Below are 14,305 nucleotides of genomic sequence, written 5' to 3'. Positions count from 1 at the left end.
TAACTCAGTGTGGTCGCTTCTACATTTACTTTTAAAGAGCTCAAGCTTAAACTTGTTGGTGTAACCATCAAAAGAGAGTTGAGTCTTTATGGGCTTAAGTCAAATTACATAAACGTATTACTTTTCACGGAAATAAAAAGTGAGAGAAATAGTTTTGCATTCCTTTATCATAAAACGAAAACTAGATTTAGTGTTGAGTATTACAGCATAGGAAGCGATTAAAAGGAGAGTAGACAGCGGCGACGAGCATACAAAATGAAACAGTAGAGTTGTACTTTGAATGCAAGGGATTAGTTTCAAATTATGTCGTGTCTGGGTGGGATAATACTGTAAACCGAAAAGAAAATTATGCTCCTAGTAAAATTCTTAAAAAAAGAGGGATCAGTTGAAAATAATAATGGTGTAGTCACAGTTTAAGAACAGAATAGCTGAAGATAAGAGCCCTGCCTTCTGACTCAAAATCTCACTCGAAATTTTCAAAGGTGAGTTTTTAAAACAAAACTCAAGTACTTCAATCAGAGCTAAGCTATGTCTAAAGCTTTGTTTTGATACAACTCAGTCAAGTCTAAGGCCTTTTCAAAAAGGCGTGAAGAACTGATAAGGAGCATGCATCAGCTTCTTTGTTGAATGGTCGGATGAAAGCATACCCCACGATAGGAATTTATTTGTGTTCTACCTCAATCCACAAAAAGGGAGACCCTACAATCTGCGCCAACTACCGTGGGATAAGCTTCCTCATTATCGCATATAAGCTTCTATCGAGCGTATTGTGTGAAAGATTAAAGTCCACAACAATTCAAAAAATCAACAATTTACTAGATATTCACCATTTCCCAAATCTGGAAAAAGACCCGTTAAAAGAGGATCTACAAACAGCACCCGATCGAGAGCAAGACGAAATATCTCCTGTCATCCAACAAACAGTCGTCGCATTCGCAATTTTTTGCTTTTGAAATCCACTCTTCTCGAATATAAGGGTTTTTACAATCTGTTTCAATTCTTCAGTGTCATTCTTCTTTCTAACTTAAAGTAATTCCAGTAAATGTAGACTGAAAGCTAACGATTTCCTAATTCCAGCAGTGTTATATCGCTAAACCTAGGCCGGTTAAACGAATGGTTAATTATTGTAATGTAGCACCGGCATTTGTGAGAATTGTTTCAGGTAATTTTCTTTAAGTCTGCTAGATATTGTTTGCTTAAAGTTTGTCGACTTCATGCCAGTAGAATTAGTTAGTGTGTTTTGGAGTTTACTATGTAAGTTCTCCTTCAAATACTACTGTTTTGTTAGAAACCGAATTGAGGTTATATTTATAAGGTAAAAGCTACTCAAATGTGTTATTTTTCAAAATTCTTTTTGTATATTTGTATTAAAGAATTTTTCAATAATTCACTTTAATCAAGAACAGATAGTAATCACATGCTGCGAACTATGTATAAGATGGACACACCAGAACTCTCCAACCAAGCCCCTGGAGCTTCTGCTGAGTCACTATAGAAGTATGAGGCCTTGCGCTAACCTTATGAAACATTATTTCTCACCTATTCGCCTAAAATGTTCACTTCTGGGTGATTTCTTCCTTCAAACGAAAGTACAGTTGCAAATAAGGCGTTTGGTTGTAGGCTAACTGCCCATAATAGAAGAGTCTTTGCCAATCTCATCAAATATAGTAAAGCTCTCCAGACCGTTAATTAATGGCTTGGCTATCCGACTTTGATCCAGCTTCGACTCCGGCTCACCAGTTATCAGTGTGCTCGTGGAAAACCGGTCCAACCTCATAGCCTTTACATGGGTTTTTAAATTAATTTTTGTAGCCAATATTTCTCTTTGCTGGTATCTATCACTGAGTCAAAACGTTTTCTGATAAGAATATTTTAGTTTGAAATCGTTTGTTTGTAATGTTGTATAGCGTAACTGGGTCCCACTTATACAACATGAGAAAAAGCTCACTAAAGTCACCTATTGGAAAACAATGTATTTCGTTTTATTAGAACTTATATATTTCGACTAAATCTAAAGTAACAGCTTCGTACTAGGTAGGCAGAGTGATGCAACTGGGTATTTAAGAGATCCTTTGTGAAATCAACGAGAGTATAATCCCCTCACTCTTTTGCATCTTCTCTGAACCACCTGTTCTTTCGATGAAATTCATCAGTTCGAAAGCTTTTATTTATGCAACCTCAAGACAAGAAACTTTCGCGACCAATAGTTTCAGATCCGCATAGAATAAGTTTTATAGTCACCTGTTCGTCTACCTCCTTAAAGCTTGTACAATAGTGAGTATTAGGTTTTCCTAGTCTGCTATCATGTCTGCCAATTAAAGATCTGTTAGCATTACTACTAGGGTTCTTATGTTATTCCTTTTGAACTTTAATAGTCGGCATATATTGCCAATAGTCCATTCATGCAACGTCTGCCTGCTTGTTGAGCAAGTTAAGAATTGACTCTATCGAGACTATTTGCAATATGTTTGGCGATTAAACGTCTACAAGTGGTAAATACGGAGTCTAATTGTAATGTGGTTTCTGTTCTGGCTAGCTCATCTGCTTCACAGTTTCCAGGAAACTCCCTTGATCGTCACTAAATGCTTAGCAGTTATTTGATTTGACTCCGACTCTATCACGACCGTTTGACGTTAACCTTATAAACCCTCCTTTCTGCAGTCTAATTGTAGTGTTGTCTTTATACCGGCTAGTTCATCTGCTTCACAATTTCCAGGAATATCACAATGTATTCAAACCCATTGCTCTTTGAAAGGTTATTAGATCAACTAAGAGATAAATTAATTTTTTCACTATCTTTGAGAGATAACCTCACTTAAGAGACTTTAGTGATTTAAAATCAGATTTTGTGCGCACACTCCTTGTCAGAACAATAAGGCTTAGTTTAATTGATGTGATGTGATTTCCACTGAGAAGTCACTGCAGTTGTCTGGTAGACGGAAGGCACTTCTGGTATCTAATTTGGCTGAAAAGACACCACCTCCCACTCGATTGTTTACTTTAGACGGATCCTTTCCCACTCATCTCTGCAAGGGACGCCAATATTGGGAATCCAATTTTAATTCAATTAAATGGGATTACAAAAATCGTTAAAATTCTTACTAAAAAAATCACAGACCGTGGTTCTTCTGGTTTTTTTCTCAATCGTCTCTGCAAGAGAAGACAATATCCGAGATCATATTTTTGATTACGAAAATCCCAAAAATGCGTAATAAAGGATTACGGACCTTGAATTCCCAAATATCAATTGCGATCAGATGTAAATAGCTAAACTAACTTACAAATCTTATAAAGTTGAAGCCAAAAAGGGTTGTCTCATATGTGTAGTCATGCCAACATTACTTGAACCCAAAGCACAAGTATTTATTTAGTACAACAATTACGTAAGTTTCGGGTATGCTTGCTGTACGTTTGGGGGTATGTTTCGGTTATTTGTGCAACATGTGTTTAGTACACTTTGTGATTCACCCAAAAATCCACTTACCGCCAAGGCTGGAGTTATTTAAGTGTACTTTACGCGTGTCTAAATAGTTGCGAAATTATGAAAATCTGCAGAGACCAGCGAAACCCACAGCAGAAACAAAGCCAAACGTTATGAGTTGTAAAGTGTTTGCGAGGGAAAACAAAAGGCGCAGCTGCAATTGCAAAAATCTGAAGCGGCGAAAATGCGCAACAAGAAGCCAAGCCAAATGCTGAGTGCAGCCACAGGAGGATAGCAGCTATGATACATAAAGATGATATATGATACATATATATAGAGAGAAAAGTGTATGCGTGTTTGTGCGAGTATTACAGCAATTCTTTGTGGCATGGCTTTGCCTGCCACCGAGCATTTTTGGCAGGAACTGCGGACCAAGCAGGTCGCCTGGTGCTATTTGGCAAGCGTTAAGAACACAAACAAACATACACATACATATGTATAGCGAAATATATATTCTCACACATAAGTGGGGTGTATATGCACTGCCGTGTGGTGCGTGGGCTCGTTTACTCTGGCGCCCCGGGGAGTTCAAGACAAGCGAGTGGATTAAAGCTGAATGCGTGTCTCTTGGCACAAAGTATCTGTTTAGCAGAGACTTACGTACTTGTACACACAAGAAGGTATTTCTTGTAAGCATTTTTTGCGGCTGCTGTTGTTATTGCTACAATTTCAGCCAAGAGAATTTCAGCTGCTTTAGCAATGTGAGCATTTCCGAAATAAGCGCAAAAAAGCACAATATCCAGAATTTTATTGTCGGTGCAAATAACGGCGGCTTGCTCTATTTGTGGAGGCATTTTGCGCTTTCTTCTTGGTTTATTTATATTAGCATGTATAAATATGTAGATTTGGCCTGGCGTTTACACCTGCAGAAGGGGTGCAAATTTGCTTTAGGTAGATTTGAAAAATATACAAAAATTTAAATAAATATTTGGCTTTTAGGGATAGCCTATCGCGCCTATCAGAAACAGGCGTTTGCTCGTGGCTTGCAGCTTGCGGCATCTATGCCCGCGGTGGTATTACAAATATTTAAAAAAATAAGCCGAAAGTTTGCTTTAATCTAAACCAGAAGGGAATGTGCGTAGATGTTTGGGCATATGCTCATCAAAAAAAAAATATTTAATACTCAAAAAATTTAGAGATGAAATTCAAAATATTTTATGAGAAATTTAAATATTTTATGAGCAGCTACACCAAATACCTGAAATATAAAAACACAAACAATTGCATTTTAAAGGTAAATTTTTCACGATTATACACCCCACTCTCGAACTCGCAAATTGGATTTAAACAATTTAGCTTTAGGCCAATTATATTAAAAAAAGAAAACATTTCGAAACTTCTTCGAATTATTTTTCCAGAACTCCTCAAAAAACAAGAGTCGGCAATAAGCCATGCATGCAACGTCTGACTGCGTGTTGAGCAAGTTCAGAATTGATTCCAACGAGACTCAGCTTTAAATATCTAGAAGTGGCAAGCATCGTATAAATTCCCTCGTTTCCGGAGTCTGTTGGTTGTAGCGTGGTTTCTGTTCTGGATAGTTTATATACTTGACAGCTTCCAGAAATATCACAATGTCCAGGAACACATTGCTTGATTAACGTGAAATAGGATATTAGATCCACTAAAAGATCAGTATTCAGGATTGTACAGCATGTAAAATTGCAGTTAGCTTGAATAGAATGATGCTACTGACTACTAAAACTAAAACTTAGACCAAATATGTAACGTTTTCACCCATTTTATATCATAACAAGCATCTTTTCTAAGCACTTTTTTTAGTTCTGAAATCAAAAAATACGGTTTTGACTCAATCTGCACTCGCGTTGCCTCTAACTGCCGAAATCAGTTGTTTGTATGTATAATATTTATGGAAATCAACTTCTTTCTTTCCATCTGACTTCAGCAATATGGTCAACGTAAACATTTAAAATTAAATTTCTCTTTTAGAATTCTTAATTTCTAATTTCTTTCTTAATAATTAGTCAACGCAGATTTCCAGACGTTTAAGATTTTAGCGAAGACACAGTTACAATTCTCATACTTTTAACCAAGATATACACCAATTGCTATCTTCATAATTTGTAACTTTCGATTTTTCTAAAAGTCCTTTTCGGACTCCTGATATCGGATCAATTTAGCACCTATGAAGGAATTATCAGAATTTTACTTTTTTCTAGTTTCATCAATTGTTAGTAACAGAGTGTCCACTAAGCTCCAAATAAACTATCTGCTACAGACTAACAGTTAGTAATATATTCTATTCATCTACTATAGACTTACAGTTATTAATTCAACTTCGAATTAGTCATACTACTTGATTATAATATTATTTTTATTACAAGAATCTTTCATCTTTCACTCTTTACAAGTCAATATGGATTGGAGTAGAAATTAGTGAAGCATTAATTCTGGGAAAACAAAAACAAAAATTAATATTCAATATTCGATTCATTGGAAATTAGTATTTTTTATAAAATCATTTTTCGGGATTATTTAATCTCAGTCCCGAAATTTCGGGATCAAAAGAATTAAGTTTCATTTTAAAAATTAATAAGTACTATATGTTTCATGAAATAATTTTTCAAGATTTCGGGATCAAAAAATCTCAGTCCCGAAATGTCGGGATTATACGAATTAAGTTTTAAATTAAATTTTTTTATTTTAAATTTAGCGCGAGCAAACTCGAAGAAAAACTTTACGGGTTACTTTGAAATATTACTTTAAGAGTCCATAAGGCACTTAAAACACAATATTATTATTTTGCTTGTAATAAATGTAAGACACAGGTATCTTCCTCTCTCATGCAATTTTTTTGTAGCATGAAATTATTTATTAGGAGATTTAATATATACCAGTATCACCTTAAATTTAAAACTATAAACTTTCTTAATTTTTATATATAACTAATTTCAACTATGTACATAACATAACATAACATTTTTGTGCTTGGCGTAAAATTGAGGTCAACGAGTGCAATTTGTATTAGTATGTTGCACATCACTGACAATCAACTGCCTGCACGCTTTTTACTTCAGTTTAATAATATTTGAACATTAAAATTTAATATACAGGCGATTAATTTTGCAACTAGGAAATGACCTCAGTGGCAACTAGCCTGAGCTGCAAAGCGGCGTAAGTGTTGAACACGCCGTTAGCAAAGTAATAACGGCACGTGCTCGCCTGTGTAGCAGTTACAATTTCCCCACAGCCATGCACGAAGCACTTGGGCGCTTATTCACTTACACTGAAAGTACTAACGCTCGCACACGCTCGTCAAGCACTTGACTAGCTGCTTGCTGCCTCTTTATCACAACACTTGCGGCACTCAAGTCAATGAAGCTGTTGATATGCTTTGCTGCAACTACGGTTGTTAATGTTGCTGCCACTTTGCCTGTTGTTGTTGCTACCGCGCTACAGTTGATAGCCAGAAAGACAACGTCACTCAGCTGTACACACACACAAAGATACCCACACTCATCCTGGCAAGTTTAAAGTCTCTGCAAGTGGAGTGTCTTCCGATTGCTTATCCCTTTCCATGTTGCTTGCGGATGTGAAAAGTCGCTGCAAAATCTGAAAGTATTGCAAAAATGCCTTTGTTGTTGTTGCTAGCATATACTACACCAATACCATAATATACGGTTTCCAGCTGCTTTACCGCCCGATTTGTTTGTAACGTCCATCAACATGTCAACAGGCTTCCAGATAAGCACACTCAACACATAATCGGTTTTGGTTTAACATTTTTGTTTGCGTGCTTTGCTGTGTGCTGGAATTGGTATTGGTAGATTTTGCACTCAATGCACATAACTCAGCAGGTAATCAACAACGTTTTGATAGTGTCAACGATGTGTCAGTCGCGTCATCCTCCACTCTACTCTCACACACACGTGCACACGCATTGGCGTGCCACAGCATCGCTTGTTTACATGCACCCATTATGTGACACAACAAATACATTTGCAACATTTTGCTGCACCATTAAATATTGTGTGGCATAAATAGTTTAACGTACAACTAAAAATGCAGCAGCGGTGGGGCGTGTGTGTGGAGGGTACATACTTTTGTAGGCAAACAAATTCTTTACTACTGAGTGAGGGATATTTCAAAGCAAAGCAAGCTGCAGTGTATATATGCAAATGTGTGCGTTGAATTATCAAAATTTGCACACATTCATTTGATTGGAATTTGTGTACGTGGAAATTCATATAGATTGGATGAGAAATTAGTGAGGCATTAATTCTCGGAAAATATAAATTAAGTTTCATTATTTGGTTCGTTGGAAATTAGTATTTTTTATGAAATAATTTTTCGGGATTTTTTAAAGTCTGTCGGGATTATAAGAATTAAGTTTTAAATTACGATTATCGCAATAAATAAGCTTTTTCCATAAAATAATTGTCAATTTTTTGATATCAGTCCCGAAATTATAAGAATTTCGTTTCATCATTCGATTCCTTTAAAATTAATATGCTCCATGAAATAGTTTTTCAAGATTTCGGGATCAAAAAATCTCATTTCGGGACTATATTAATTAAGTTTTAAATTACGAGCAATGCAAAAAATAAGCTTTTTTCATAAAATAATTATTGGTCTTTCGACATCAGTCTCGAAAATTCGGATTTCGAGCTGAATTTTTTTTATAAATTTTTAATTTTTGGCGAAATATGAAAAGAGCTGGACTTTGCATTCATTTTTGGAAAGATTCATTAGTTTCATTATTCTATTCATCAGAAATTAGTATTTTTTATGAAATAACTTTTCGGGATTTCGGGATCTAAAAAGTTCAGTCCCGAAATTTCGGGTTTATAAGACTTTTAAAAATTAATATGCTGCATGAAATAATATTTCAAGTTTTTTGGCTCAAAAAATTTCAGTCCCGAAATTTCGGGATTAGATGAATTGAGTTTTAAATTATGAATATCGCAAGAAAAAAATATTTTTCATAAAATAATTATCGAGCTTTCGATATCAGTCCCGAAATTTCCTCTTTGAGGGAATCTTGAAATTTTTTTGCGATATAGCCAAAAATATTGCACAATTTTGGCTGCAATCATTTAGTAAATATGCATCATTTATTTTCAAGGAAGAAACAATCATTCATCTATGAAGCTTAAAACGCGTGTGTTTATCCTACATTTTTTATTTTATTCAAATTTTTTTTAAATTCAACGCAACGACAGTCAGTTTTTAAATTCACGAGGGTTTCTCTCACACACATAAATAGGTGAACCGGCATGCGTTATTGATTGCTTTAAATTACTAGTCACACACCCCACATAACCACAGACCGTGTGTCACTTTTAAATTATTCTGCGTCTGCTCAGTTAATTTATTTTGATTGCTTTATCGTGATTGAATTATAATGCGCAAAGTAATAGAATACAGCCAGCTACTGCTAAGGTGTGGAAAAAATTACAATTTATATATGTACATACAAACAACACACGTCATCTTTAAATTTATTTCTAACGGCTAATGAAAGAAAGGTAAAACATTGCCTGCCATTTTGGCTGATTTTAACATAAGCTCAATTTTCTTATTAACTTAAAATGCTATTTAATAGCCGCATTTACATAATTTCCTATTATTAACTTACGTTTCTTCTTCTTCTTTTGCAGCGTCAACCCTTCCAAGTGAAAGCAGCAAGGAAAACAAAAATAACAAAAACAATGATGTCAAACAAGTTATTCTGTTGGTCCTTGGCTTTTGTCGCCGTTTGCTTGGCGCTGTGTATGTCGACGTCGGAAGCAGCGCCATTTCCCAGGTAGTTGTAACTTTGTCAAAATTGTAAACACCCACACACATACACACCCATAAGTATAATATTTACTGTCATTTTGCTCAATGATTTTTTAATGCGCACTCGAAAAGCTTCAGTTAGATTTTGTATTATCAATGTGCGTGCTGGCGCAGTAGCGTTTTATTTGACTAAGATCAACCTTTAAGGTTTAAAACAGCTGAAAGAGCGCCGCTCAGGTGTCATTTAAATTGTAACTAATTTGCATAAGTATCAAGTTATTAGTGACCAACCTGTCAAGGTTGTACCGTCCCAGAATTAGTTTCGTATGGCGCGTTCGTGCTGCCTGCTGCCAATACTGTTATCTCCCGACTCTCTTCTTAGCTGTTTTAAAGTGTGGTACTCCACTTCAATGCATGATTATAACCCCATTTTTGTGGACGCTGCCGCAGAGCGGGCAAGTTCGTCAGTCAGCTCATTGCTGGCTACCGCTTTATGCCCTGGCACTCAGATTAGGTATATCCGGTTGCACACTGACTTATAGCAAAGACTTCTGCTTGAAAGATGCTCGACATTTGTTCCATTGGTATGGACAAGTTGGTTTGCGGTAGTGTTTACCCTCTTCGTAAAACCTTCCCTTGGAGGAAGGATCAGTGGTATGTCTTTCCCTAGGGCCTTAATTTTTTGAGATGACATTATCTTCAATTTGACAAAACCCTCTGTTGCCATTAGCAAGATGGTATGTTTCGCTACCTGTTTGATCACTAGATACAGCGGTGATCTCTAGCATGATTGCAAGTGCTGTGGTTGGGCAAGTGCTAATTGCCCTTGAAGCGCAGTCACAGGCGAGTCTTTGTAGATTCGTTAGTTGAACGCCTACCGAAGACTTCGTTGGCCTAGATGCCTAAGCAACCGCTCCATAAGTGGCAATAGTCCTTACAACCATGGTATACAGCTCTCTTATCTCTACCTAGGTAAAAATGTAACAACTGAAGTGCGGAAGGCATTAACTCAACACATTTACTTATGACAGCTTCGCACAGCGAAATATGATATTTTCTGCAATTTTTCGACGGAATAACTGTCTGTTTTTTAAATGCTATGCTGGCGAAAAGTCATCCTAAGATCATTTAAAGAAATACTGCCAAGTCTAGTCTGTCTGTCTAGTCCCTGGCCGAATATATGATCGGCTTCTTACTATGTACGTAGACCCGAATATCGAGGGATCAGATTAGCCATCTTCCTCTTTGACGCTTTAAAGTGCCAGAAGTATATATTCTGGAGTATACTATATTCGCATTCTTTAAGACCAAGCGAAGTCAAGTCTTTCTCCAGTTGACTTTTGAATACCGAGGAGCCATTCGGATTTCGATAGGGTAAAAGTTTTAAATACGGATAAACCTTATTTTAGGCACATTACAGTTTCAAAAAAATAGCATATTTACATTTTTAGGCAGAGAAGGCATCTTTTCAACTTAAATAACAAGTGGTAGAAGGTGAGGAGTAGCAAGTGGAATGTTTGAGTTTTATGAAATCTCTATTAGAAAGCACATTCAGGGTTGTAGTATGAAAGTTTTTTAAAGAGTTAAAGTAGATAACCGAACGGCAACGCCGAGTATGCTAAGTGTGTTCACCTCTTGAAGTGATATTTCTTATATTTCTGTTCTATTGGGTTCTCTTTAAAGTAGTGAAATATAGTGACGAATTTTCAGAAGAAAATATATAGTTACACCTACCGAATTTTCAGCAACTTAGACTTCTTTGACGTAGAAGTTTTTGGAAAGTTTGTTATCCGGCATGCAAGGAGTAGAATACAATATAAACCTTCCGAGCTTCGCTGAACTTTCATGTCATTTCTGAACTGATTTAATTTAAATTCCGTAAAACTCTTTTGGCGTAAAAGCTTTTCGTATCCTTTCACTTTCCATATTTATTTTCAATTAACCAAACCTTTTTCTGCATTTTAACCATATCGCTTGAATTCAAAACGCATTATGTAGGCGTATTTAGCGAGCATATGACATATTATATACGAATATATTGACAAGCCATAAATAAATGTGCGTTTAAGATACTAATAGAAGATTTTCTTATTTTCCAATACACTTAACAACGAAACAAAACGTAAAACGCAATGTAAACATAAATCCTTACGCTGGCACAAAACTACACAAAACACACACATGCATACAAACACAACATGGCAAACACAGTCAGGGCGGCGGCTACTACAACGAGCTTGAGGAGGTGCCCGACGACATATTAATGGAGCTGATGGCCCGTTTCGGACAAACTATTATGAGAGCACGCAACGATCTGGAAAAGTGAGTAATAAAAAACACGAAGAAACCTTAAACTAACAATAATTTCAGTATGAAATGCAGGCGTAGTGGCTTTTAAATGTGCAAATGTGCGTGTGGGTTATTGACATTAGGTAGGCGTTAGGGCGGTTTAATTTGCAGGCGATACATTTTTGTGTGTACCCGCAATTAATTTACTATCGTCGCAGTGCAAATGTGTCTCTTAAAGGCGCCAAATGGGTACATACATTGTGGGTGTTAGGTTAGAGGGCAAGCGGATGTGCCCTTCGCCGACGTTTGTTGCTAATTACAAGCTATTTATATAATTGCGGTGTTAAAGTTACCCAAATTTTAAACGGATATTGTCGCAACTAATTTTGTAAACAGTGATAGCTGCGTACATTAAGGTACATTATTGCAAGGAAGGCAAAATTTCAACGAAAGGATATATGTAAGTTTGTAACCTCTGTTGGTGTTGGCTAGACAGTTTATCATTTTAAAATGTAATACTCATTTGTTGTGGTACAGAGACTTCCTTCATATATTTCATTGTTGTTTGATTTCATTAATCAATTAACCTCCTAAATGTAGGCAACAATTTATTATAGTTTAAAATTAGCCAAGTTTCACACCAGTTATAATATTGAGAAACTCACTTATTTGATATTTAAAAGCTATTGTAGCTTAGTATCAAACTAATTTTGTCTAAATCGAAACTAAAATATCTAATCGGAAAATATATGAAGTTAAAGGTACACACTATTTCCTTATTAGAAATTCTGTTTAGTATTATATGACTTGTTAAGAGAGATTGATAAATTTGTTTTAAATATTTGGTAGCTATGTTAAGTATTGTTAGTAAGTCATTATGAAAATATTGAAGTTGATATTCAATAAAATATCAATTAAGTTTTAACTCAGAAACAGTAAAGAAACTTTAAAATTTTTCATAATAGATATAGCGTTAAGGCTCAAATGCCTATTCCTGATTTATCAAATTCTTAACGAGTTAGTAGCGTTGCGCAAAAAATAAATCATAAAATCATTCTAACCTTCATAATAATATTGGCCACACTAACAGATACAACTGCCTGTATATTTTTCGAGCATTATTAGGAAAAGCAGAGGTTTTGGTTTTTAGAAATATGCTTCAAAAATAACATATTTCAGTAACGTTTAACTAATTGCTTATTTATTTTTTAAATATTGATTGTGATGGGGAAACTTTTTTTTACTTATATTCCAGTGTTGTTTGATTTCATTGATCAATTAATCTCCTAAATGTAGGCAACATTTTGTATGAGTGTATAAAGTCGCAAACCAGTTAAAATATTGAGAAACTCATTTTAGATATTTAGAAGCTATTGCGTGGTAGTATCGGCCTCATTTTGACTAAACCGAAGCTAAATTATCTAATCGGAAAATATATGTAATTAAAGCCACCAACTTTGCTCCTTATCAAAAATTCGGTGTAGTATCAAATGCCGTCCTCAACGCTTCAGTTCGAACAAAGTTCACGGTGTCACACAACGATTTATAAACCCTCAAACCTTCTTAGCAACCTTTTGCTAACTGGAATAGAATATACAAATGCCAGTAAAATTTACGGTAATCATTGGAAAAACGTAAACGTTTTGGAATAAAAGACTTATCTTCTTTGTCTTATCCTCCTTATATGTAGTCTATTTCTGACTACCAGTTGTTCCGGTCATTGCAATTCATTGGAACATGGCTTAGATCAGAACAGAAAATCAAGAATTAGCTTTATTCATGCTTGGTTTTCTAGGCCAGCGCAGTTCTTTAGTGATGGAATCTTCAGATGAGCCAGAAAGATGGGAAAATGTTATAGCTTCAGACGGACAACCTTCTTCTTCTTTAGGAAATGAAGAAAATGGACAATCACACGTTCTTCTTCTTCTTCTTTAACCGCGTAGACATTGTTTACGTGGTTATAGCCGAGTTAACTGTTTACTCCGGCGGGTACTTCATTGCACACTTTCAAAACTCGGACGACGTTTCTTCTCTTCATAGGTAGTGTTTATTACGTGGCGGGTACCAACCCCGGAGCACAACCCTTGGGAGAGGTTCAAATTGAAAAAAAACACACACGAATATAGTTATGGATACAATATAATATTGAAACGTTCAAGGAGCAGTCGCTACTTTTTTGGCAAAGTCGAAACAGTGTTTGAGTAATTAAGATTTGTGAGAAAGTATTTGGTGGTAGAAGTGAGATTGAGGCACTTTTAAATTGGAATAAAAAAAAATTATATATCAATGCTATGCTATATATTATTTTTTTCTCGATTTCTCCTTATAAAACATCACTATTTTCTCCACTTATATTCCGCAGCTCTAAACGCACTGTGGACTTTGGCTTGGCGCGCGGCTACTCAGGCACACAAGAGGCGAAACATCGTATGGGCTTGGCCGCTGCCAATTTCCCCGGCGGTCCAGGCAGGAGGCGACGATCGGAAACCGAAGTCTAAAGTGTCTCAGAACGCCCAGGCAGCAGGCAAGCAAGCGTGCGAATGAAAATATGAAAACTTTGATTTGAAAATTTCTGAATTTATGCCGGATTTATTAGAGAACTCTATAAGAATTTGTTGATTATTAAATACATACATACAACATATATACATACAAGCATACAAATAAATAAACAAACAACAGCGGACCAAAGCGCCTCTTGCATCCTAAAAGAATATAGTGACTATTTTTTATTAGCCTAAATATATATGTATGTATATGTATTTAGTACAAGACAAAAACAACAAAGCATACGTA

The 14,305-nt window shown here is 35.7% G+C and overlaps 1 protein-coding gene across 2 annotated transcripts in view; it reads left to right on the top strand.

The window, feature by feature from the left end:
• LOC108967078 (diuretic hormone class 2) overlaps positions 1–14,305 on the top strand; it is a 46,458-nt gene extending 32,153 nt beyond the window's left edge. For both annotated transcript variants that reach the window (XM_018930322.1, XM_018930323.1), the window contains exons 2-4: positions 9,100–9,248; positions 11,432–11,542; positions 13,872–14,305. In XM_018930322.1, coding sequence (XP_018785867.1) covers positions 9,151–9,248; positions 11,432–11,542; positions 13,872–14,007 — 345 coding nt within the window. In that variant the 5' untranslated portion in view covers positions 9,100–9,150 and the 3' untranslated portion in view covers positions 14,008–14,305. The remainder of the gene's footprint in view (positions 1–9,099; positions 9,249–11,431; positions 11,543–13,871) is intronic.

This window comes from Bactrocera latifrons, unplaced genomic scaffold, assembly GCF_001853355.1.
Source record: "Bactrocera latifrons isolate USDA-ARS-PBARC rearing strain unplaced genomic scaffold, ASM185335v1 scaffold_175, whole genome shotgun sequence".
Classification (NCBI taxonomy): Eukaryota; Metazoa; Arthropoda; class Insecta; order Diptera; family Tephritidae; genus Bactrocera; species Bactrocera latifrons.
Note: the sequence above shows the minus strand (reverse complement) of the source record. Positions and strands in the feature narration are given on the sequence as shown.